Here is a 27024-nt window from a genome sequence, read left to right on the forward strand (position 1 = left end):
GAGCTGTTTAGGAAAGACTGGTATGCTTAACCAGGCTATAGAGTTCTCATTGGTAAGAACAAAGACATATATAGTTATAAGGGTCTTTTTGTGAAAGGATTCACTGAAATGCTAATCCTTCTGAAGGCCACTTGATAGCTTCACTTCCTAAATATTATCAACAATTTTAAACTTAAAATGGAATTTATGATATACTGATGCCGATCCAGGATTAATTCAGGAAGGGTGAAGTTCCCAAATCCAGTTATTCTCACCATCCTACTTCCTTTAGATCTGCATATATTTGTAAACATTTAGAATGGAAAATGGCGATATCAAGAACTCTCAGTGGTCATGACTTGCATTAACCTCACTCACATAGTCACATACACATGTGCAATGGATGTGACAATTTACAGTCACTGCATCACCTGCTAAAGTTTTATCTCACTTCAATTCCAGCTTAAAGGAACCAGACACATGAATATAGGATGACAAAGGAGGTTGAAGTTCTATGTTGTGGAATAACTGTTCCTACTCTTTTTAAATGCTACACTGATAGCTCTGAAGTATGTCCACATAACACTTAACTAAGGGTATTTTCTACTTAAATCTATTTTATCCTTACATGACCATCATAATATTTCATACACACCCAGTGATTTTACCTCACCTCAAAATTTGACAAAACACATGCCAAAGACAATGGCTGCATTTGCCAATAGTGCCTTTCACTCTGCTCTATCAACAATCCCAGAGACATCAGGAAGGAAGCCCAAACACCTTTTCAAATGATGCCCCACACAGGAATTGTGACTGACTGTGGATTTCCATTCGGAATTTTGTTTTCTTGATGATAACAACAGAACAAATCATGTAACTGTCCATACATCCTTCTCACTAGATGGCTTTTCCATAATATATATGTTTAGACGGGTTTCAAACTCACTTCATTAAACATTTCCAGATAACCAAAACAGATATTCAGTATTAAGAATGAAGTGTTGGCACTACATAACTTTTTGTTATCTTCAGGAAACACCAACTAGTTGGTTGAGTGGAAAAAAGTATACGATGTAATACAATGATAGTTAATGCAGTGAAACACTCTATTTTTCTACAAGCCGAGCAGGCAAAAACCTGCTGGGATAGATACAGTCAATATATGTTTTACTGTGATGATCACAAAGAACCTAGTGAAAATTAGAATCGAGTATTAAAATTATAAGTGTAACAACACACTGGATAGTAGTTGGAGAATCTCCAACTCATATTAGACCCCATTCGTTGTTACAGTGTTCAATTGTAAAATTTAATTGAAAAATCTATCAGTGTTGTTTCTTATGCAATTAGATGCTTATGAAACCAATAGCTTCAGGAAGCACAGTAATGATCTTAATGAGACAATCTGTTTTGAGTCAAGTCAGCTAAGCAAAACATCTAAGTGTGCAAGGGATAGTCTACTTCTGGGCGTTCCGAGGTACTACTGAGTAAACGCCTCAGTCGGAGGCTGGTTCTGGTCTCCAGAATCCCATGTCTCTTAATTGTCGCAGCTGTAAATAATGACCTATGAAAGCCTGGATTCCTCACTAAGTTTTCTTTACAACTCTTTTGCTGTGCTTTCCCCCCAAGTTTCCAGATAAAGACCCTTATATAGGAACAATGATCATGCCAGGAAGGAAGCAGCTAGGTAGGACCAGCACAGACTGGTTCTGTCGGTTCCCAGATACCTGAAGAACAGGCAACTCAGTATGGTGGCCTCAGGCTGTTATTGTAGCACTTGGAAAATTGAAGTAGGCTGGTCAGAAACTGGAGGCCAGCCTATCATCGGAGGGATTGTCTAAGGTATGAAGGAGGAAAGGGTATCTGGGCCAGTGTCCTGAATGGCAGAGAGATCTTAATGAAGTGAAATTCACCATTGTACACTGGTGCTCTTTTTTTTTTCTATTTCCTTGTAAAGCACCCAAGATTCAAGGAGAACAATACAATGAAATCCAAAGCATGGACCGAACATAAGGGTTCAAGTGCTAAGAAGGAGCATTAGTTTTATTTAACTGACATGGTATTTGAGTGGAAAGCAATCAAACAGCAGCAGCTTTTCTTGGAATGACTGGCTGCAAAGCTATGAGGAAGCTTATCTGTAATCACTAATGTGAAGGCATTTGGGTTACAGTGGCATGTGAAGGAAATGATAAAGCCTCCTTCATTACAGACTCCCCTAGACCTTGGCCAGAGGGACTCATTTTTTAAAAATAATGATGAGCAAATTTCTTTGGGTTGTGATGATAGCTGGTAAAAAATGTCAGCCTTTTATGTTGAGATAACTTAAAGTATAAGAAAATACTTCGCAAAAAATATTTGTTCTCTAGTTCTCCTTTTATCTGAGACTTTTCTACTCTTAAAATTTATTACATTTGCTTATTTAATCTTTTACTGGCTATTTTTACTGGCTAGAGTAAAGGAATGATGTCATCATGCATGCGATGAGATGGACAGAAGAAGTGACCAAACCTTAAAGACTTCCAGCTCCTCCAGAATGAGCTCCCCACTAGCAGAGCTGTTGGTAGGAAGGACTACGACCTTCTGCACGGTGCCCCGATCTAGATGGGAGAGAGAGTGGGAGATGCTGTAGAACAGTGCCTTCAAACCCAGAATATGGTTAACACAAGAGCCCAGTCTCAAACAGATTGAACATTTTTAACACACTGACATTTTTGTCTAACCCAATATATTTAAATTAAGACTATATAAAACTAAAAAGAAAATATGGAATCTTATATTTTACTTGGTGTTAAGTCATAGCCATCCAAGAGGAAACATGTCTTTATAAACATCATTCACATGTCTTAAATCAAAAGTTGTCAATCAGGAATCTGTACTCACATACATGTATGTACATGTGTTTATACATTGGCATGCACACACAAACACACAATTATACAATTTGTACATTAGGTATATGGTTTTGAAATATAATAGAAAGTTTTAAGTCATTAGAAGTGGTCCTACTTCTCCAAGCTAGCATTACAAAGTGATACTCCTACCATTTTGTTAACATTTAATCTGTTTTGGTTTCCTTATTTGAGGAAGTCCTAGTAGAAATGGTTAGCTATTACAATAGTACAAAGTCACTAGTCCTGGACAACAAATAATGATTATCAGTTTATACAAGGTAAAATGTCTCACTGCCATTACAATGTACAGTAGAAATGAGAAAAACAATTGTGTTTTAGGTTAAAAAACTTATGAAGTAATCATACTGATAAGATTTTATTTATAATTTGGCAATATTTCTTAGGTGCTCTTAAGATATAAGAGAAATTTTGGAATTACATGCTCCAAAGTAATATAAAATAAAAATGTTCTTGTATCCTATAGACATGTTGGATAATAATGGTGCTTACAGAAATCATTTCTAGACTAAGATATATAACTCAGATTGTTTTATAAATCATGCAGACACTTTTATGCATATGATTATTTTACTTGACCAGTTGTATGGATTTAGATCTAAGAAAACTAGTTGAGATTTAACAAGAATATAAAAAAAAACTTATAACTAATTTGGTAAAGAAAAGGTAAGTACTAATTAAAATAAGTTACCCTTAAAATAATTCAAAAGATGGAATCATAAATATCAAATTGTAAATATTTTCAATTGTAACTGCCAACTTATAATTTACAAGTATCCACCATCCTCAACAGATAAGATTGTTTTTTGCAAGTTTAATTGAGAAACTTCACAAGACGAGCTACTAGAAGCAAACTATTGAAGAATTTTCTAACTATGAACCATTTAGTTATTAATACTACAAATCTATAAATGTTAAACCTTAATACCTAAAATTGGTTGTCAGTCTATAAACAAGAGTTACTTTGATGTAAAAAATTATACCTATGCTTACAATTCATATTTTATGAACCTTATCAAAAGATTCACAAATGTTCTCATTTTAAAAAATTGTGGCTTACAAAATGGTATAAACCAGTAGAATGGTTTGTAAAAGAAGAACATCACAAAACGATACACAGAACAGAAACACCCAGTGTTTGCTAGAGAAATCACTAGAGGTGCAGCACATGAGAATGTGACTTTAGAAGGGTTCAAAGGTCATTCTGTCATTCTGTGAGTGCAGTGCACTGTGTAAAGCCAATCAAAAGTTAATGGTGGTTTCAAAGTACTGAAGATGCCTTGTGCAATTTACAAACCTCCATTATTTTGTTTCTCTGAGCAGCTCCCTTTGAATCATCCCACATGATGACTTGGGATATTTTTGTTCTAGAGGATGATAGAAGTGAAAATTTGCAGTAAGGAACCTTTCAGAGATGCTATACAAATGTGTTGTAAGGGAAAATGGATGAACATGGCTACAGATGTTCCTTATTTTCAAAGGACTGCCCATCAAAATGATCAGTGGAGACAACCAAAGAAATGGCGCATATATATATATATATGTATGTATATGTGTATATATATATATAAAATGACTGTGTGTTTACAAAATATGTAAAATATCCACTTTTAATATAAAAGACAAATAATTGCATGTTTTCAGATGAGTCAGAAGTCTCTTGCCTTTTTCTAATATGTTAATGTACTATAAAAGCAAATGTTTTATGAATGATCAGTCTCTTCTAAAAAGCTTTTGGTAGTAATACTCTATTTATCCATAGTATGAAAAGCTATAACAGTGGCTTATAAAATATGGTGAAGAATATGTGTGTGACTCATTCAAAACAAAACATAGATTATCAAATGTCTGTTGGTTTTCCTATTTTAGAGTTTGAAAAATCTATCTGGTACTGGTAAGTGCACAGAAAATATATTCGCAGTATCTCAGACTGTATAACTCATGTTAAAATAAAGTAAATTCTGCTTATCTGCCATCCATTTAAACTCATTGACTCAGTAAAAAAGTATCGAAGGTCGCCAGTGAGTAGGACTGTAAAGATAAAAAGATAAATAGACTCAAGTGTCCATGGTCTGAAATTTATGGGTTTTAAGTCGAGTGTTCACATTAAAATGTTAGGCATTGTGAGATATACATTCCAGAATGGCCATAAAGTTCCCCAGTACTGACATCCACATAAAGCCATCTCTGTATCGTTCCCTTTGAAGAAAATATGGTTATCAGATATCTTCTTTTTAGGGGTTCTGAGAATGGCTTTCCTTTTTTTCACTATTACAAAACCATGGTTTTTTCCTTTGAAAAAGGCGTCACGCCCACAATAGAGTTACAGTGGTGCAGTCTCTCACTCTTTTCTCCAGCTTCACTTGGCTTGTGTGTACCCAGTCAGTCCTTTCACAGTGGGTGTCTGCTACTATAACTTATATTGAACCATTTCCCCTCTTCGTATTAATATCAACAAGCAGCTTTTGGAAAGAACATGTCTTCCACTCTCAATCTACATGGTAAAAGAAGCCTTTGCTGTTCACCAGCTCCATGGAGACCTACCCTAACAGCATCCTCGCTTCTGTCCTCACACAGGAGTAGGCCAATAAACAATTCAGGGCCTGGTACTAGGCCACAGCATGAGCCTCCTTCAGCAGGGTATTAAATTCTTCCACACAACCTTGCTAGAGTCATTCCAGCTACAGTACATGAAACCCACTTGGAGAGCTAGCCACACAGAAGGCAGAGCTGCAAGATGCTGCAATGAAGTTCGGCAGTCTAAATTCTGAAATGGGAAGTCTTTTGTTGTGCTAATAAGCCTGGGTAAGGAGTGTGGCCATTTTGGTTGAGTTCTTACAGAGAAACAATATTACAGAAATCACTCAAAACCAGGTCTGGTTTGGTACACACCTCAGCAGGTGAAACCACTTTACCTCTATTTATCTGACCTACCAAACCATGGATATATTGAATTATCTGTTTTTAATTGAATCTAGCCTCTTCATATAGACTATAGAGATACTAGATCCCTGAATAGATTAGAGCACAAATAATATGTGTGATTAACCAAGGCAAACTTCAGAAGTTAATTCTGTAATGTAAGTTTACATACAAGATAACAGAAAATCATTAATATGCACTGGCTATTTAATTTCCTTTTGTTTACTCAAAATGTAAAGAAACTTCCCTAAATAAGCATTCTTTCTCATTCTGTTTTTTATATTATCTAGATTTCTTTGAAATTGTAATACACAGGATCACAGCAATAATCCTTCCAGCGCTCTTCTGTCTCTAACAGCGGAGACCAGTCTGCATGCATTACTCAGTAGGTGTTGGCTGTTTCAAGCAAGTGATGAAGCATGGCTCATTACTCAGCAGGTCACCAGAGTCATCATTGGTATTTATCCCCTGGTTGCATTTTAACTGAAGTCCCCAGGTTTCCCTGGAAACAAGCTGTGCCTGCCATTGGATTGGTGAAACTCTGCCTCCTTAATCAGGTCTAGTCCCTCCCCTCTCAGTGGTTGCTAACTCGTGAAAGAATTCCAGTCAAGCTGGCTTCTTCCTTGTGTGATCCTGTCACTTAAACACCTATGCTCCAGGGGGGTCACAAGGTTGATTTAGTGCCCTTTATCACCTCCTTAAAAGTCTTAGTTTATTTTTTAGGAAGGGACATTGAATTTTATTTTATGTCATGCCCTACAAATGATACTCAGAGTTGTGATCCTGAGGGCTTACTAATGAGCAATCATTCAACTCAGGTACGATGCAGTCTTGCTCCCTTTAGAATATTTTGAATTGTCTCCCTTTTGAATATTTTGAATTGAGGTGGTGATAGTTGTGAGTTCTAGTATTTGTTTTAAAAGTCAAGCATTGGAAAGGAATACAGAAGTGTGTTAGATGCCCACACTCCCTTACTATCATTTTCAGACTCAAATCATTTATGGAGGGAACAAAATGGTAGAGCTGAGGCAAAGCTGTAGAATCTCGGGCAAATGGAAGCTTTATGGACATCAAGGAAGTGTGACTAGGCTCCCTGCTTCAGCAGTTTGCAAAACTTGATCTAATCAAGTGGCTGCCTCTTTGAAAGTCAGGTTAAACATCCATTAAAGGGGGAAGTCATTTTTCTGCTTCATCGCCGACCCACTCAGTGCTGCTGTATTCTTTTGTTACTACTTTTATAATGTGAAAATAAAATGGGGGAGACAAGTGTCCTTGTCACAGTCCTGATAGGTGATAGAAGAACTGTTGACATTCTCATCCTCCCCGTCACACGTGCTGACCCTACTCCATCCCTGGCCATCAGCAACATCTTAAGTGTCTCCTTTTAAGGGGACACACTTGAGCCAGCAGCATCCATCAAAGCTAACTTGTCATTCTTTTCCAGAGTTTGTTGATGGGAGACTCCAGGGTCATATAACCGTGCACGTATTGTGTACACCTAAATCAAAGAAGATTTCCTCTGGGAAGAACCTTTCAAAAAGTTAAAATTCCTCTCTGCATTATGAATAAATAGACAACATAGAATTAATTGATTCTCAGGTTCACTTGCTGACAGCATTTAATTTGATTTGGCTCCTTAGCACCTCTAGTCATGTTCAATTATATAAAGTTTCAAACATGTGGCCTTCAGATCACCTACAGCCAAAGTCACCTACAGAGTTTACTAAAAATACAGATGATGTTTCCCATGTTAAATCATAGAAGGCATGTTAGAGGTACTACATATGTATAAACTTTACAGAGAAACATGCCTGCTCAAGTGGTGGAGACTCCCAAGTGACAAACAGTATACTTGCCATAAATGTACTTGACTTCTTTGTAGTTGCCTGTATTCTTCATAAGGAGAACTAACAAATCATTTCTGATCTATATTTGTGGAGTTTTATTTCCATTTTGTATACATTAAGCTAAAATTACACATTTGCCACTAGTGTATGAAATACTTTATGTATAATGTAATAAAATTATGTAAAACTTCTATGAAAAGCTATAATCAGCAAATTTCAGAAACTTAAAAAAGTCAAGCATATGATTATGAAATTTCACAAGAATATCTAATCTGTAAAATTACGGTTATTGGTTAAAACTGGAGTAGATATGGCAATAAGAAGAGAGGGATCTCAAATATTTTCAAAAGAAATATAGGAAAATTTTTCTTATTTTTATTAGATACATTTCTTTACTTACATTTCAAATGTTATCCCCCTTCCTGGTTTCTTGTCCATAACCCCCCATCCCCTCTCCCTCCCTCATATGGTATTCCCCCCATGAATCCCCCTTATTGCCCCCGACCCCATATTTTCCTGCACTGGGGGTTCAACCTTGGCCGGACCAAGGACTTCCCCTTCCACTGGTGCCCCAACAAGACTATTCTTTGCTACGTGTGCAGCTGGAGCCCTGGGTCAGTCCATGTATAGTCTTTTGATAGTGGTTTAGTCCCTGGAAGCTCTGGTTGGTTGGCATTGTTGTTCTTATGGGGTTGCAATCTCCTTCAACTCTTTCAATCCTTCCTCTAATTCCCCCCAAGGGAGTTCTGTTCTCAGTTCAGTGGTTTGCTGCTAGCATTGACCTCTTGTATTGGACATGCTCTGGATGTGTCTCTCAGGAGAGATCTATATCTGATCCCTTTCAGCATGCATTTTATAGCTTCATCAATCTTATCTAGTTTTGGTGGCCATATATATATATATATGGGCCACATGTGGGGCAGGCTCTGAATGGCCATTCCTTCAGTTGCTGCTATAAACTTTGCTTCCTCCTATGGATATTATTTCCTCCTTTTAAGAAGGAGTGGGAGCATCCTTATTAAGGGCATTTACGATCAATGGCCACAAGGAGTCAAGGAAGACAGAAGTTTCCTACAGGGAACATTGTAAGGATGGGTAAACCATATGACAAACTCTTTCTAGAGCAGATATTGGAATTCAGAGCACAAGAAGACAGTGCCTCTGGGCAGAACTTGTGTGGGAAGACGAGATGGGTAACTTCATTGTGAACAGAGTAGAGATGCTATATGGGAGGTTCTGTAGTCGTGGGGAGGGAAGAAGGGAAGCAATGCTTTTGGAAGCCAAAATGTTAGCCTCACCCCCCAGACCTTATTAACATGTTGATACATTTCTAGTTTCCCCAAAAGACTGAGATTTAAGTAGATCATATTTAAAAGCAAGACCTTATTTAGATCTAACTTCAAAACAAAAGAAAACAAGAAACAAACAAACAAACAAAACCCCAGTAACCTGGATCAATAAAGCAGAGTAAGCCTGTCTTTGCCAGCTCACTCTGTCTGCTGTGTCTGATACTTCCCCTGGGATTTTCGCAGACTTTTATTTCTTTAACTGCCAGCAAAAAAAGTTAGGTTGATATGGTTAGATGGTAACATTTGGTTTGAAATAAGGGATGATACCCTGTAAATTCTTTTTCTTCTTTTGTAAAGATGTTTTTATAGTAAGCTTTAAAACTTAATACAAACAAACAAACAAAAAGAGATTGGGTCAAGTAAAACTAGAGTGAAATCAGACCACGTTCTAAAGGACACAGTTTGTACAATCCCAGAAAAGGAGTGAGTGGCTTAAGGTTGCCTGCTAATTAAGGACACCACAGCTGTGTTTCCCCAACAGCAGTTGTTGGAAGGCAAGCTTCCCAGAACTTTGTTCCGTGATGAGCACAGCTCTGCTCTCTAATGGTTGTTTGTACTAAGCAGCCAGTGATGAAAGGGCTGCTTGCCTAGTAGCCCAGTTAACAGCACATCTTGAACTGTGATCAGTAACTCATGTTCATATCCATATAATCCAAAATCGTGGCCTAAAAATTACTTTGTCTATAAAAGAAAGATATTACATTTTCCCAACACACCTAACAGGCTGCTCAAGATCAAAGGAGACAAGTTGTAGGAGCCTTCCTTGTAAACTCCAGACAGAGTTATATAAATGAGCTTTCTTTCCTTGGTCTCTCCACCTGTCACAACATCTGATCTTCCTATAAAACAGTACTTTGTTCTTTAATTCCAAAACTACCAGTAACAGCTCCTGCTATGATCTGTCACTGAAGTTATTTTCTATTTTTTCTTTTATCACCTTCCTCTTTCTTTTCTTTGTTCTCTTTCTTGCTATTCCTTTTGTTTTCATGTGCCTACTGTTGCTTTCCCCTCCTTCTTTGCCAGGCTGTAAGGATCTATAACTCTAGCTTGGCTAGTGAGGGGAGACAAGTGAATCTTTGAAACTCACTGGCCCATTGCGCTAGCTGGATGGTGAGTTTTGAGTTCGGTGAAATACTCTGCCTCAAATAAAATCATGGAAGTGTGATAGAGGACAACACATGACATGTATGTGATGTGCACACAAAAGCACATACACATTTAAAAATAGCTTCAAATTTCAAACAAACATACTTCCTACAAGTAATTCAAGTGTGTTACGTAAGGTTCTTCTGGTCCTACTCAAGATGTAACAACAAATTTCTAAACACAGAACTGAGCTCAGCCTTTCTACTAAGTCCTATATATTACTTAGGGAAAGAACTTCGCTTGTGAAATTAATGAATTTATTGGTCACTAATAAACCTCTTTCCAGCACTATTTTAATTGTACAGTGCACTTATATGCCTTAGGTTTGAAGTCCAAATTATTTGCACAATGGCTTGAAACAACCTTGTTTTTGGTTTATAGATAAGGAAGCCCTGGTTCCCCTGTGGTCATATCCAGACCCACCATTAACTTTCCCTTCCTGGCCTTTCCCTACTGTCTGCTTCCTTCTATATACAAAAGGAATGGTTACTCCCTCCTCAGTGCCACTGCTGTATAATGTGGAAACTAGCACGCAACAAGGACATTCAACGATCTTGTCCCTCCATCGTGCCTTCCTGCCTGCCCCTGCCTTTTCTCAAGGTCACCATGAGATCATTTCTTTGGCGTCTACACTTACTTCATGATCAGTCTTCACTCTTATTAGGAAATTCTCTTCATTTTCTTACTCATCCATGCAACTCTCACAGTTACTTCTTTACAATTATGACTCCTAGCTTGGTCCCCGCACTGTCAGGGATTCATCTAACACATACTTGGCTAATGAGGCTCCCATCTCTATCTGTAGCCCAGCACTCGCTGCTGAAGTGTCTCTGTAGTAACACCCTCTTTGACGTATCCGTCTAGATAGTCCAAACTTCAATCTGAAGTGGGGTAGACTTCAACTTTATTTACTATTTCCAAAAAAGACACCACAGTCCTAAAAAGCCATTTATTTCACCAAATTATCAGTTCATAGACTTATAAAAGGGAAGAATTTCATTTAGTTGGCTCAGTGTTATTCCAGTGAAACTTTGAAATTAGAGTGTTTCCTAAATATAATAGAAAGTACATATTACAAGGTAAATTTAGTGATATATTCGATGGAAAACTTAGTTTTTGATAGATAATAGATAAAAAAGGCTAAATGTACCATTCAAAAGCACATTCATATTTCCTAATGCTGGTTCTTATTGCTTTGATTGATCTAAGGTGTTCCTTTCCATCTATTTGCAAAGCCACAAGTGTGTCTGTGTATGTGTACATGTGCATGTGTGTGTGATGACTATAAATCTGTCATCATCTCATCTCTTCCTCTGCATAATTCTTAATTTAGATAATCCCTTTTGATCTCCAAATTAAACTCCTATTTCATATAGGCACCTTTTCATGTCTTTGCTATACAGAAAGCTATCTTTTCTCTTGGCCATTTTAATGTACTTCCTGCACTAGAATTATGGGGTAGATTGAATGGCTGAGTGGAGAGTGGTAACTGCTCAACTGAGTCAGGATCCATGGGTGGAGGGAACAAGCAACTACCAAATATCTTTCTGAGACTTCCACATGTATGCCATGTCATGAAAGCACACATATGCATGTTTGCAAAATATGTATTAAAATATAATATAAAATGCTTTAAATTGAATATAAATTTGGTTGGAATATTTAAAGTAAACTTCCGATAAGTCACCTCCTCGTTCAAATCATGGAGAAACATGTGACTTTGCCTGTAGACAATAGGAAAATGAGAGCAGATAGAACCTCAGTTTCATGACTGTGTGCATTGTATGATAATCAGTTTTATCAGATTGAGAAAGTGACCCGTCTACTTTAAAGCAGCCAACGAAGCATTGTGATTACAAGGCATTGCGGTTTGTTATTGCGCTGCATCTCAGAAATTTAGATAGAAGTTAAGTTGAAATATGATATTATCTTTATGCACTAGTCAGTGTTGGCTTTCCTTTCAGAGTTTAAAAAACAGAAAAATTCGATTAATCACCATTTTAAAGTTGTTTACATTTAACGAGTTAAGCTAGAATTCAAAAGCTGATTGAATTAGTTTTAAATTGCTACATAAACAGTTATTAGCAACTTCGTGTTTATTAATTGCACACATTGCTCCTCTTAGGATTATGGTGACTAGAAATTCAACATGGATCTCAGTGTGCCAAAATCAATATCTTCAGCATCACATTCTGTAAGTTCTGGGGAGAACTGGTTTCCTGTGTTTTATAGTTGTTTAGAGACTTCTATATTTCTCCATACATGACCAGGTCTTCCATCCCTAGGGACATCAGGGTTACGTTTCTGACATTGCTTCCAATGTCTTCTATCATTTCTACTGCCAAGGACCATTCCTCTTTCTCTCTCTCTCTTTCTTCCTTCCTTCCTTCCTTCCTTTCTTTCTTTCTTTCTTTCTTTCTTTCTTTCTTTCTTTCTTTCTTTCTTCCTTTCTTTCTTTCTTTCTTCCTGACACAAGTTTGTGTTGAGCACAGTCACACTTTGAAAAAAATGCCCCACTTCTCAAGGTCAGAAACATTAAACAACACATGGGGAACCCTTTTGCTAATTATGTGCCCTTTTCTCCAGTTCAGGAACCTAGGAGGAAAAGATATTTGGATGTTCAATATTCTGCAGCAATGTGAGTGGGAAAGAAAGCTAAGTGTGCACATTTGAAAAGTAAAACATACGATTTTAATCCCATGTACTTAGCTCAGAAGTCCTGCCTCGAAACATTTCTATTTTAATGTCCACTGCACTCTAAAAACATTTCCTCTAATATTCTAAAATTTAAACTTTACCAAGAACAATCTTTTTTTTTTGTTTCCAGAGCTGATTCCCATGCAAACACCCACCACGACAGACAAGTACAGGCCTATGAGGAATCATAGGAGGTCTAGGTTGCTGGGTGTTCTTCTAGGACAAGGACTTCGAGGGCTGTCCCCGGGAAGCTGGCAGTACTGTGAGAGCAAAAATCTAGCATGGTAATTTATGTCTAACACACAGACAACAGACTTCATAAATCAACATCTGAAAGGTCAAAACGCCCTGATGCTCCTCTGTGAAAAGGACTAATCAGAGACAACACAGTCATTAAGTTTGACTATAGTTGACCTCAAACCAACTAGAAAAATATCAGTGATTAAGTACAAACCAGGGCAAATCATTCCATCTCTTGCTGAGAACTCTATGCTCTTGCATGCTCAGAACCCCTTGAAATATATCAATCCATACACAGAATCCATCCAAATGACGCAAAAAGAATCTTGGCAGGTTTTCCTGTGTGCTTGGTTAAATGTGTGAGCCATTTTGAATACAGGTATAATCTCTAACAAATGTATTGGTCCTCTAAAAAGTCAGATAAAGTTCTGCCTTCCCTCGTCACAAAAAGTTTGTACTTTCATGTCAAAAAAGAATATAGCAGACAAGAAATTTACAGGTTAGAGTTTAGCACCGTTAATCAATCCCCCAAAATCCAGTCCACTTCATAGACTTTGTCTTCGTCTTCTCTGTCACCTTGCTAGGTACATCTGGTTCACATGTAGAACCTGGTGACAACATTTAGATGAGGTTAAGTGTGTGATATGGTTTGCACAAAGGAATGCCAATGCCAGTGTTCTATCCATTCATCAGCAACACCCACCAGCAAAGAGCGGATAAAACGTGTTGTTCGAAGTCAAATGAGAAAATGAAAATGAAATTAACATTAGTAAAAGAGAAATGTAAATAATCTATGCTAAATAAAATAGGAACTTGAAGATAAATGTCTACAATGTGAAATTAGTTGCTGGGTATTTGTATTCTGAATCTGTTGCAGCCAATGCAAAAATAATTTTACATGGCCCTAGAATGATGTCTGACCCAATGCTGGATAATACACAAAACTCATTTTCTCACTCACCCACATAATTTCTATAAGGTAGCTACTCTGCCTGATGCATTAGTCCAGGAACTGGGTTTTCAATAATAAATATACCAAATCAAGTCTCCTGAACCCACAAAGTATCTTCTTCAGGTTTTTGATTATGGGACTAGCCTTTAAGGGCCAAGTGATCTCTCCATCTCAATGAAGCCTATATTCTTATACTTCGTCAGAGAAAATTTATGATGGTTAAGTAAATTATTCATGTACCTGAGAAAAGCCAGCACCATTGTAATAATAATAAGATATTTCAGAAATGTTAGAATTAATTTATTTACTTAGACATAATGGTAAGCAATGTATATTTCAGGCAGTCAAATAAGCTGAGACATTTTCTGCCTTTCAAGGAATGCATTTCCAAAGAATGGCTTGTACGAAGATATTCTGATGTGTGAAATAACTATTTTCAGTGACTATAAATATATTTCGGTTTTAGTAAATTATCATTTTATAGCACAATCTATTGTCTTAAATAGATTTCTTGTGTGTGTACGTATGACATGTGTTTGTATGCATGCATGTGGGCCTTTATGTACATGTGTGAATGCTTCCAAGTATGACCTGATTACTATCTGGAGGTCCATCAATAAGCAAAACCATCTTCTTTAGACATTCTGTTGTTCACTGCTGGATATGCTGGGCTTTCAGACTTCCACTGGGTGTCCTGTCTCTACCTCGTATCTTGCCACCATATGCTGGGATTAAAAATGATATGCTATTGCCTCTGACTTTTCAGCAGGTTCTGTGGATTCACACTCAAGTTGTCAGATTGCATAGTAAGACTGACACCCATTAGCCAGCTCCTCATTCTACAAGACACAGTTCCTGGGAGAGCATCTGTCTTTGTACAAAGGATGGGTGTGTGACTATCTTCATTTTTTACTTCTTTTCAGCCTTCCCTTTTCTGCTACTCCTTTACATGATAAAGCATCATGAATTATCACCCCCCTCAAAGTTAGTCATCCTTCTGAGGGGGCCATCAGTACTGCTGTGAAGATCCCTGTTGAACCAATATTAAACTCTCACAAGTTTTTAAATTTTGTCCTGACAAGCAGTGACCCACATTGTTATAAAACCCCACTGATTTTAAAGAGACTTGTTCTCTGCTCCAAAATGACCAAGAAATGTGTATATCATTCTTGGAGTATTTTCATGTGTAGTCCTCAAATGATGGTAGGCTTTTCCAAACTCAAACACATTTCTACAGCTATCAAATTTTACATGAGTTTTTTTAGAGAGTTCTCGAAAACTCAGCCTTCCTGGCACAACAGCTCATTCAGTATGCCATTTCAAGAGGAGGGCCTGCCAATACCTCTAGTTTGAAAGAAAGCAGTTATTCTGTGGTGTTGCCAGGTAGACATTTTCAGGCTCTGCTCACACATGTGGCACATACTTCAAAACTGCATACTGGGAAGACTTCCTGGATCCTGCATTCCAACTCAGTACTCATCCAGTTAAACGGAAGCTAACAAGAAGCATGAAATGGTATATTCCTTATAGGAGTTGTGGTAGAGAACGACGCACACTGATCTGACCCTAAAAATCCCCAATGCTATTATTAAATCATTCTAAATCTTTGACACCATTCACAAGAACACTAACTCTTTCATTAAAGATTGCATCCTGATTCACATGTAGTGCTAAGAACTGAAACTTGATAGAAGGTGTCTGAACCTGACCCAGACACTTAAATATTTTCATAACTCCAGAAGCAAAAGGAAAACAGGCTAAAATCTCTTAACTGTGTAATAGTCTGTTCTGGGCCAGTGGCTTGGATGCTAGTGATAAGTGGCAAAGTTAAAGGAGAAGTATTAATCCCATGATAGCATTTACCAACCTTTCTAAAGAGTACCATTTTAAAAAAGGAAATTGAGTATTAAGGAACAAAATAAATAGTTGATTTTACTTACACACACACACACACACACACACACACTAAAATTTTTAAAAGTTATTAGCAGAATTTTTAAGAGAATAATTAAGTATACTCAACTTAAATTTTACTAAAATAGCATACAATATAATTCAACATAAAAGAACTTTTATTTGGGGGAAACACAAATTCCTATATAGTCTCCAGGTTTTAGAAATACATTTTTAAAGTTTAATTTTATGAAAATTCTATGTTTATCAACCCAAAGAAGGGGAAACCATCTCTTTTCTGTAGAAGGCTGAGGAATTTCTAGAGGCTTCGCATTCTGTAACCTCTCTCCAACCATGCTGATTCTCCTCCTACCATCCCTGGCACTCTTCTCTCCTTTCATTTAATTATTTTTTGCAATGACCTCAGGACACACAAAGAAAAATTTAATTTTATTTTTTGTATACTGGGTCACGAGCCATAGCCTTTAACTGATGAGATACCTTTTCAGCCTGATAATTTACTCTTGCATTCTGAGGATGAAGTGTAATTCTCGGCAGCTGAGACTCAGCTCAATTCTATAATGATAATGAGTTATATATTAATCAGAGTTTGAGCTCATACGACCAGAACTGGAGGTTCTGTGGTCTGCATTGTCATTCATAATACTCATACTGGGTACACTTACATAATTACATAATATCCTACTTGAACACCAATGACCTGTCACATTGGTTTTCTCTATGGAAACTTTCATGACAATGAACACTTTTCATCGAATCCCCCCGAAGGTCTAAAGATAGTGGAGTATAAGGAAAGTCATGATAATAGCTTTCTTTACTGTCATCATAATTGGTGTGCCATCTCTATTCATGACAATGGAAACACTCCCCTGTACTTAAAAGATTGGCAAAATCTGAAAAACTTGACTACACCCCCCCACTTACATAGAGAACTAGTTATGTTTAGGACAAAATTATTAAATAATTTTCTCAAAAGCTATTTCAGAAAAGGTTAACTGGTTCTTTGATGATGCTATACACAAAGAAATCTTTTTCAAAGAAATGTCATTCCATATCATTGTACTGTATATTCCAGCTTTATGAATGTTGAAACATTTGTTCAAAGATTACAGTGTACTCTGGCCAGACAACATAAGTAATGGTCACTAGTTAAACCAGTGACCACCTTTTCAGAACGTTGCTGTGGGCAGAGGCCTTGCCGCAACATGCACTCTCCAACTTGGACAGAGTTCCCAAGAGGCTTTGTAAGCAATCATTAGGGAAGCCTCTCCTACAATTAAAGGCATATGCCCAAACACAGTTTTTGAAATGACACCCGTGTTTAAATACACACATAAAAAGTCTTTGACTTATGTAGAAGGAAAGCCAAAGCATCCCTGCAGAATGCTGCTCACTGTCTTCTATTTTTTTTTCTTTTTTTCTTTTTTTTCGGAGCTGGGGACCAAACCCAGGGCCTTGCGCTTACTAGGCAAGTGCTCTTCCACTGAGCCAAATCCCCAACCCACTGTCTTCTGTTTAAACAAACATTGCTGAGCAGTTTTAAAAGACTTGGAAATTCCACCCATGAAATCTACATTTAGTCTGTCGATTTTCACAAGAAAGTGATCCCTTTCTTGATTGGTTGACTCAACATTCACCTTCTAAATAGTTTTCAAAAGAAGCAATCATCCAATTAACAGACACAGAGAGAAGTGGGACTCCAAAATGCCACTGTCTTACAAGAAATATAAATTTTTTTTGTATTTTTCATGAAAACCCCATCTTGAAAATTTTGTTGTTCTAAAGAGAACTCTTTGTATTAATTTAGGAATCATATATGAGAACATATGTATATGCAAGTGAAGATTTTGTATGAATTCATTTTATTGCCTGGGTGACAGTGGACATACTCACACTTTAAATTCAGCCTGACAAATACTTACTGGGTTAGCAAAAGCCTGTGATATGCAAATAGAGAAATAATAGGTTACAAAGAGATCAAACCATGAGAACAATGTGCGCTTGAGAATGCAATATCAAAAGTGTATCAGGTATTACTTAGAAAGTCTTGGAAGTCTATAAATTGAGTTCGCACCACAGTATTTTAAATGTCCATTCACCCATTGGTTTGCCAAGGATTAAAGACACACATTTAAAATTCGTTTGCTCACAATACATAATTAAAGGTGGTTAAAGAATATATAGGAATAAGAAGACATGGAAAGAACCTCCAGATGTAGCAATGTACAAGAAGAATAAGGACAAGAATTGTATGCCCTTTGGATGAAGCAACAGACAAGGAAAGACTATGAAATGCAAGATATTTTAGTGGTTATAGCATGAGAACATTCAAGAAGTCTGCAGTGAAATAGCATTGACAATAGGGTGAAAACTCACTAGGACTTTGTGTTTGGGAAGAAGCTTCCTAAGCCAAAATTGGTGTAGGATACAATGAAAGGATCTAGGGATTGAGATTATGATTGACAGTAAAGGTCCTAGAGATGGCAGGATAGATGAGAGATAAGGAATGATTAGATTAGGAAGGAAGGATTTGATGCGTCAGAAGCCACAGAAGCAAAGCAGGACCAGCAGTCATCCAGATTCTTCTAAACGTGCCAAAGAACACATTTTAGAAGATTCTCGGTCTCAGATTTCAAACACAAATTATGTGTGAATGGAAGATTCAGATCCAGGGTTTCAGTTATAAGAAGGGATAAAATAAGAACTTCATAAGAAAATCAGGCTGAAATTTTTTGATTTAGCCAAGAAAAAGTTACCACATTTTTGAAGCTGGTTGAAATCTGAGCACGACTCCTTCGATTCAGACTACATCTTCCACCACCACCACATTTTACGATGTCTTTCACAGGCCTGCTTTGCTGTTTCCTTAATTAGAAGACACACTGCGTACTTCATGGAGTTGTTTTTACATTCTACAAAGACAACTGATGGGATCTGTATTGCTGCCTCCAGGGCATTAAGTGTGTGAGATCCTGCTGCTTGGACAATATGGAGGAACCTCGGAGACTTTGTGTAAATGAAATCAGGCAGGCATGGAATTTGTAATATTCTTTGCCCATCAGGCGAAGGCTCCTTTCTCCTTTCTAGTGCTTTACAAACATAGTGTGCATTAGAAACACCAGAAGGGCTTGCAAAAGCACAGATGGCTGGGTTTCCTATCTGCCATTCTTGGCGGACGGCCCACAGATGTACTTCTAACAAGGTCTGGGTGATATTGATCTTGCTAGTCTGAGGACCACACTGTGAGAACTCATGCTATAAAACACTTACAACTCATCATCCCCAGGAAGGAAAATTTTTGTAAATCAGACTATTTTTGTTGAATTTCTCATAAAAGAAATCGAAAATTTAGGATGCTGGCTCTATTAACACAGTAACCATAATATTTTCCAAATGTCTATAATATTTTCCAAATATTATACACTTGTCTATACTTCAGACTGCTTACCAAGGTTACCAAGAATGTCTTGTCTATCATTATCATGCTGGAAAAATGACTCCAAGTCTTGATTGAGAAGTCATGGATTCTGCTCCCTTCAGAAGAACTCTTCATATTTAAAACTTCCTTCTGTTCCCTACTTTAACTCTTTTATCTATTTTCACTTTACTGGGGCTGAGGAACTATTCTGAAGGCTTTGAATATATGAACTTCAGTTGTTCTTCACAGCCTCATAAGTAACTCATTTTATTACGTCCATTTAAAGTTGTAGAAAATGTGGCAGGGGAAGACTAAATTCCTCGCTATAGGCCAAACAAAAGGAAACATTGATCTCCTTTTAGTTTCAATATTTTGGCCTTATCTTTTCATCTAAAATACTGCACAGTCCTTTACAGTACAGCATGAGCTTAAGCACCTACCTGTCCCGAGGAACAGAACGTGGTATCGCCCATCAGCAGCATTCACACGGTCCACAGCAATCTTTGTGTACTTGTAGTCAGTGCCTATGCGGACGATCAGAGGCCTTCTGTGGATGGGGTAGATGGAATTGTACATGAGAGGGTGGTTCCGAATGAAAGTGACAACATCATCTGGGAAGTCCTTGGTGGTTCTCATATTGGGTGTAAAAGCCCCTCCTGGGCACTGAAAAAATAATGATAAGGAAAAAGAAATAAATTAATAAAAAGCATTCCTTTTTTTTAATAATAATCATTTCCAAAACACTTAAAAAGTCAACTTCACTTGTTCAAAATACATTGAAGATCAGCGGACAAGAACACGAAGAGTCTCAACCTAGAGATAGAGAAATCACTATCTGTAGAAAGTTACTATATAACATGCATTTCCTTAGGTAACTGAATGATTTTTGTGGCCTTGTCCCAGAGCGTTTGTACAGAAGAGGTGATGTGCCTTTGATTATGCTCTAGCTTTTCGCTCCTGTCAGCAGTCATTGCTCTATTTCCTATTTTGTCCCAGGAAGCTTGTTGGTGGCAAGGACACCTGTACAAATAACCTAGTGTTATGATCACATAAAAATAAATTATATTGCCATTGTCACATTTAATTGGAATTCTGATGTAGAAGAGTCTCCTTCCTGATGGTCTCCCTTCCCTAGAGGGATCTTGAGGTTGGAGCTCAGCTCAGTGTTGGGGATGAGATCTGATAACTTATTCTGGAAGAGAGTTCCACCATGTCCATTGGCTTTAGAGCAAAACCCCAACAGCTTAGAATGGCCTGCCAGCTCCTCTCTACAGTGAATCCAGGTTGCTGTTGTAGCTAGTGCTATCCCAGAATGTCATGCACAATTCTCTTCAGATCTTGGCACTTGCAGTTGTCTACCTTGTTAGGTAGACAACTTCCACTCCAGCCTAGACCCAAGCTTCCTCCAGGATGGCCACTTATATGAAACTAGCTCCTTTCCATCTCTTTTGTCTCCTTATCTGGATTTTCCCCTCATAACCCTTTATGAAATTGTTCTCATATTGATTGATTTAATCATTGTTGCATGCTTGTTGCCTGGATTGTAAGCCGTGTTAGTTGGAAATAGATCTGTCCATTTTACTTAGTAATTGACATATAACAAAACTGGCAATAGTTGATATTTGATAAATGTAGTTGAGTTCATTAGATGATGGGGCCTCCAATCTTGTTATAAGCACCTGATGAAATGGGAGATTCCCTTCTGTCAAGAAAAGGAAGGATTAAAGCCTCTAGTTTTCTGGAGCAGGTAGGAAGCAGTGATGACATTAAAAACATGGACAACTATAAAGCTTCCACAGTTCTGGAGGAACTTCAGAGGAAAAAGGTTCCATTTTTCGCCCAGACCAAAACGGTCAGGTAAAATGGAACTGCTGAAACTTGTTCAAACTCAGTAACCAATAGTATGCAAGTGTTAAGTCCTGTGAGCCAAATTGTCAAATATAATACCTTAACGTGTATAAAGGACATGTGCCTAAATGTATTAAATACTTCATAAAATAGTTGCAAAATTGGGTTTTATATTTCTATTAAAATAAAATATCTCTGCTGTAGTTTTTACTTAATAGTTAAGGAGGTTCTACAAAATTGCTGTTCTTAGCATCTTGGCAACTGTGGTATGCTATAAGGACTATGACCCCCTAGAAAGTTATGTCTCATTGAAAGCTGACAGTGACCCTTAAAACCAACTGTTTACTCCTATCAGGAACATAAGGGGAACATGCTAGATTTTAACAGAAATGGGGAGTTTTATGTGAAATCTGTCAAATCTTTACTGCTGATTTAGTTAAGAAAGAGGAACAGCACTGGAAATCAAGCAAGATGTGCCACGTTGAACCTTAGCTATAACTAGCCAATGATGCTTTGCATCAGAATGGACAGGCAAACATGCGCTCAAATCTGTCATGAGAACTTAAATACAAACCTATTATCATCAAGAAGTTTAGACCAAGATCAACTTAACCAAAAAGTTTTTATAGGACACACACATACACATAAGTACACACACCCATACCCACACCCCCCCATATCCTCCCACAGATACATAAACACACATATACACAGACATACAACACATACAGACATACACATACACAAATATACTCAGACACAGACGCAGATACAGCACACACCTATATACGCACATACACAAATATACATGCACAAGCACACACACACACACACACACAATTTCTCTTTTTAGAAAAAAGCAATAGGAACAAAGAAAAAGTTGATGAAATAAATAATAAAAATCAACCTGTCCCTGAATATTCCCATGATCTGGGAATATGTTTTCAGTATAAGAAAAAATTCTATTTAAATACTTCTATTTCTAAATTTCCTAAAATGAAGGCCAAATGCAGACAAAGAATTTAAGCTGAGGTTGTTCCTAGCTGACAGCTGTGTTCCATACTTCTTCAAACTATGGGTTCTGCTGTTTTCAGCCCTCATTCTTCACACAAAGTGGAAAAAAGGCAATATGATGCCCACTGAATGAAAATATGGAAAGAACAATGCAAAGGCAATTTCTGCAGCTCCAGACATGCAGAAGACACCACTAATTATAGCTTTCCATGTTGAACCACCTTCTTAAGCATTTGTAGGGACTCTTGGTACACTGCAAAAACTACACACTTAACACACATCACTGGGCAGTTTGTTTAATTTCCAGTTGCCAGTTCGATTTGTGATTTCCTTTAATGCGTCTTTCTTTTGTTCTTTGAGATTTTACTATAACTACATATATTTTGCCTCTTTCTTTCCCCTATATTTTCCTCCAGACTTTATCCTATATCCTTTTTTGCTTTCTTTCAAATTCTTGGCTTCATTTTCTCATTGTTGTACATGTGTATGTAATGACCTTATTAAAGTATCATATCCTACTTAGAACTTTTACTTAAAAATGAAGAAGATCTTAATGAAGATATTAACCTTTGTAAGGTTGGTCAAAACCCTGCTATTTAAACAGCTAACACAAGCCAATAGTCTTCAAAACCTTTATTTTTATTGTAACATGCATTCTTTTTGTTGATATTGGTGGTGGTGGTGGTGGTGGTGGTGGTGGTGGTGGTGTGTGTGTGTGTGTGTGTGTGTGTGTGTGTGTGTGTGTGTGTTTTGTAGGGACAATTTTGCAGAGTCAGTTCTCTGTTTCTACTTTTATATAGGTGCCAGGAGTCAAATTCAGATGATAAAGTTTGCATGACAATTTCCTCTTCCCACTTAGCCATCTTGTCAACCCCCACATCAGGGATCTTTACATTTTGACACTCACTGACTCATCTTCTCATGCTTTTGCTATGGATGCATGATGTACTCCTCTCTTAGAAATAAGACTCCCCTATGACATCATTTTCAAATATAGAAAAGAAGCAATTATGACAATGAATCATTCCTCTGATTCATGCCATAAGATTAGTAGTCAAGGGGCTGGGGATTTAGCTCAGTGGTAGAGCGCTTGCCTAAGATTAGTAGTCAAGGCAAACTGAGATGGAGAAATGGTGACAAAGATAAAAAGTTGACTTCCTCCCCTCAAACTCTGTCTGCTCTGGTGCATTTCCTCCATGTAATGATGACAAGTACTTAATGTATAATAATGTTCTTTTTTATCATCTTTCTTGTATAGCTCAGTACACACATTGGGACATTGAGCCTTCAGATAATACGTTATGTTTTTTTTTTTTTTTCAAACAATTTCAGCAGTGCAATTGCACACTGGAGTCTTTTTCAGAGTTGATTTTTGTTCAGGATAATTGATAGGAACCCAATGTTAACTATCCTATTGGAACTAAGGGTCCATAAATTAAAATGAAATCATTACTGTACTATACACCTACCCAACTGTCTGTGGCTAGAGGGATCATAGACTCTAGAGGAGAACCTCCTACTTTTCTTATTCTCTTAGAGCAATAGAATTTCTAGTGGTATTATAAATCTGTATCTTTAGATCGACAGATAAGTAGAGTTATCATCCCTCACCAATGAAGGATTTTTTTTTTCAAAACAGATGAAGACTATTACAGGGACTCATAATTTGTCAAATTATAAAGCATAGGTGACTACATGGTGCCCAATCCCAGCTAGTACATCTAAAATACACCCCTATATCTAAGGATAGAATAGCCCCAAGATGGAAGTGGTAATAGACTTATAAGAGTAAGAGGATGAGGACACCTGTTTTAGCGAGTATTCCCTAAACAGGACAGGAAAGCTGATCCTATTTGATCTCAACAATACTTTTGCATAAACAAGTCCTGCATATTGGACACTAGGTGACATGTCAAAGTGAATGTGGGGAACTTCACAAGGACTTACCACTACATAAAGAGCTCCTGAGAGAGGGGATTCAGATCTGGTCTCTAGTAGGTTAGTCAATCCCATGTAGTCACCCGTGAAGTAGATTTCATATATAAGTTTTTGTGTGTGCAATAATAATAGAAGCAATAATAATTAAAGTATAGGTTATGGGTTTGAAAGGGTTGGGCTATGGGAGAATTTGCAGGGGGGACGGAGGGTATAAATGATGTAGACACAAAATGAAAATGATAATAGAATCTACAAGTGCTATCAAAAACACCCTCATTTTGTAGGTTAGTTTTATCAAACAGATTATCATTAAGTAATTTGGTTAAACACTTTTAGTATCTGTTTTCCCAGTTATTCTATCCTGTTTTGAAGCAGAGGTAAATACTAGTTTCTGAGACATTTTGACAATGATGAAATGCCAAAGGAAAGTCTGAAAGCAAAAGGACTGCCATGCAAAAGAGAGCATTAACAATCACATTCCTAACTCCTAGGTTACACTCAGGTGGTCATAGCACTACTGCCTCTAATCCTCCCCTGTTCTGCTCCTCAGGTCTCTGATAGAAGTCTATCAGTTCCCATACAGTATTAAAGTAATGCATATGTGCACATTCTTTGAATATTTATGCTTTTCCAAATGCCATCTCATGAGTCCTGTAGTGAATATTAGAACAAGAAATTGTGGCTTTCTAGACCTAAGCACACTAATAAAGAAGAAAAATATCTTTTTGACAATAAAGCAATGACTGGAGACATACATGGGATATGAATGAAAGAATGTGATTCAGGACCAATTGTCATAAACATGAATGAGTCAGTATTTTTAAAATCAATTTATAGGGGCACTGAGGGCTCAGCAGGTTTACTGCCAGACTTGATGACCTGAGTTCCATCCCCAAGACCTACATGAAAGAAGATGAAAATTGAGACCTACCTACCTACCTACACACACACACACATACACACACACACACACACACACACACACACACACTTATAAATACATGTATGAAAACAACAAAGAGGGCATGGATTTGAAAGAGTAAGAAGCTGTGGTATATGGGAGGCCGTGAAGGGAGTAAAGGGAAGGAAGAAATGTAATTACACTATACTCTCAACAATAAAGAAAAGAAAACAAATGTAGGATTGTGGGTAAACATGATTACCAGGGTCAGTGAAGAAACTTGTAGAACAGCAAACAGGCTGTGCTCTTTAGGGAACTGTCCCCAGGATTTAGGAGGATATGGTTCTGGAACTTTTCTAAGTGGGAGTTTAAAATGAGCACATTGTTAGGTTCTGCTTCAGCTGGATGTACAGGTTATACAAAGAGTTACAGAAACTGCACCCTCACAGCAACAGGATAATGTAGTGTATTAGCTCAGCCATGGAGAGTCTGAAGTCTTTGGATGTCCTTTGCAACATACCAAAGGTGTCTTGTTTCTCCCACAAACTTGAGATACTTATGGAAAAACATTATGACACAATTGGCAGCCTTCCCAGCACTTAACTTGTGCATGCTGGTTGGGCTGTTTGCTAGCACAGCTACACACCCTGCTTTGAAGGAAGCACCTACAGGGAACATGAGAATGGGGGTATAAGATTTCTGCCAGTGTTTTTACTTATAAACAAAGTTAGATATTTATGAGGTTGACCCAGCAACCTGACTACTGTGTGCAGAACTGAAGAATGGCAGTCACAGTTGATCCCTCACTGGGAGGACTTCAGAGACAGGGACAGCATTCTTGACCCTAGAGGAAAAGGACTGTTCAAGTTCAGTTGGCTAAAGATCTTCCTGGCTACAGAAGCAGGAAGCACTGAGCTGAGGCTGCCACTGGCAACTGAGAAGCTGACTTCATACTGTTTTGCTGGGCTAAGGGTGTAGTGACCAGATCTTCAGGGAAGCATACTTCTCTAGGAGGAGTTTTGGGGTCATTCCTCCACCCTGCCCCCTTGATTCCCTAAGGACCACTCATCTGACAATTTCTGGATTTAAAGGAGCTATTGTGGTCTCAATACCAGATGTAAGAAACCACATTATAGAAACATGTCTTAAGTACTGACTACTCCCTTTTTGCACAGAGTCTGTTCCAGATGTGTGTCACTAATCCCTGGCTTATTCCACACTGTTTTAGAATGGAGGAAAATGCTTATTCTTAAGAGCTTTAAAAAATGAGACTGTTAGCAGAATTTTCTAATTTAGCCTTGGTTTATTTGTGGAGAAGGGTTGATCTCTTCCCACAGTGTATACACAATGGTTGCTTTTCGACAGTGGTTTTCTGGGTGATGCTCAAAGCCCTGTACACATGTCAAAGTGGCTTTTTAAGGTGCCACATGGGTAAAGAGCCATAGTGGGAACTGAGGCTGATTTCAACTGCATGAATAACTCTCACCAAGGCTAATTTTAAGTTACCACTGGGATGTCTTTGGTTGAGAAAGGGAACAAATAATATATAAAATCAGTTCTAGGGAGAGAGGAAGGAACAAGTCAGCTTCTGAACATTCTTTATGAGATTCTGAGGCCTCGGTTTAATAAATGTGTCTCTTTTTCAATTTTTTAATTCTTTATGGGACTTTCACTTAAGTAACACGAGGGGGGTGGATGCAAGGAGTTTTATTGAGTTTGCAAGTTCGTTGTTCCTGTACTTTCTGTTCAGATACTGGAGAAACTACACCAGATCACTGTCACCTCTTACTTTCCTGTATTAAAGTATGAACTTAATTAGGTCACATTCTAGTCATTTTACGATTATAATTCACCCTGGAATAAGTTCTTAGTGAGGCTTCTGGAAATCTATGAAGTAATTTGAATGAAACGAAGAGAGGCTTTTACTCCCAGGACATTTTCTCAACT

The 27024-nt window shown here is 37.6% G+C and overlaps 1 protein-coding gene across 3 annotated transcripts in view; it reads right to left on the reverse strand.

Moving 5' to 3' along the window:
• Positions 1–27024, reverse strand: part of Sema3c (semaphorin 3C) — a 164002-nt gene that overhangs the window by 24743 nt on the left and 112235 nt on the right. For all 3 annotated transcript variants that reach the window (XM_008762645.4, XM_008762646.4, NM_001106578.1), the window contains 2 exons: positions 19817–20039; positions 2491–2579 (listed from right to left, as the gene is read on the reverse strand). In XM_008762645.4, coding sequence (XP_008760867.1) covers positions 2491–2579; positions 19817–20039 — 312 coding nt within the window. The remainder of the gene's footprint in view (positions 1–2490; positions 2580–19816; positions 20040–27024) is intronic.

This window comes from Rattus norvegicus, chromosome 4 (assembly GCF_036323735.1).
Source record: "Rattus norvegicus strain BN/NHsdMcwi chromosome 4, GRCr8, whole genome shotgun sequence".
NCBI classification, from domain to species: Eukaryota; Metazoa; Chordata; class Mammalia; order Rodentia; family Muridae; genus Rattus; species Rattus norvegicus.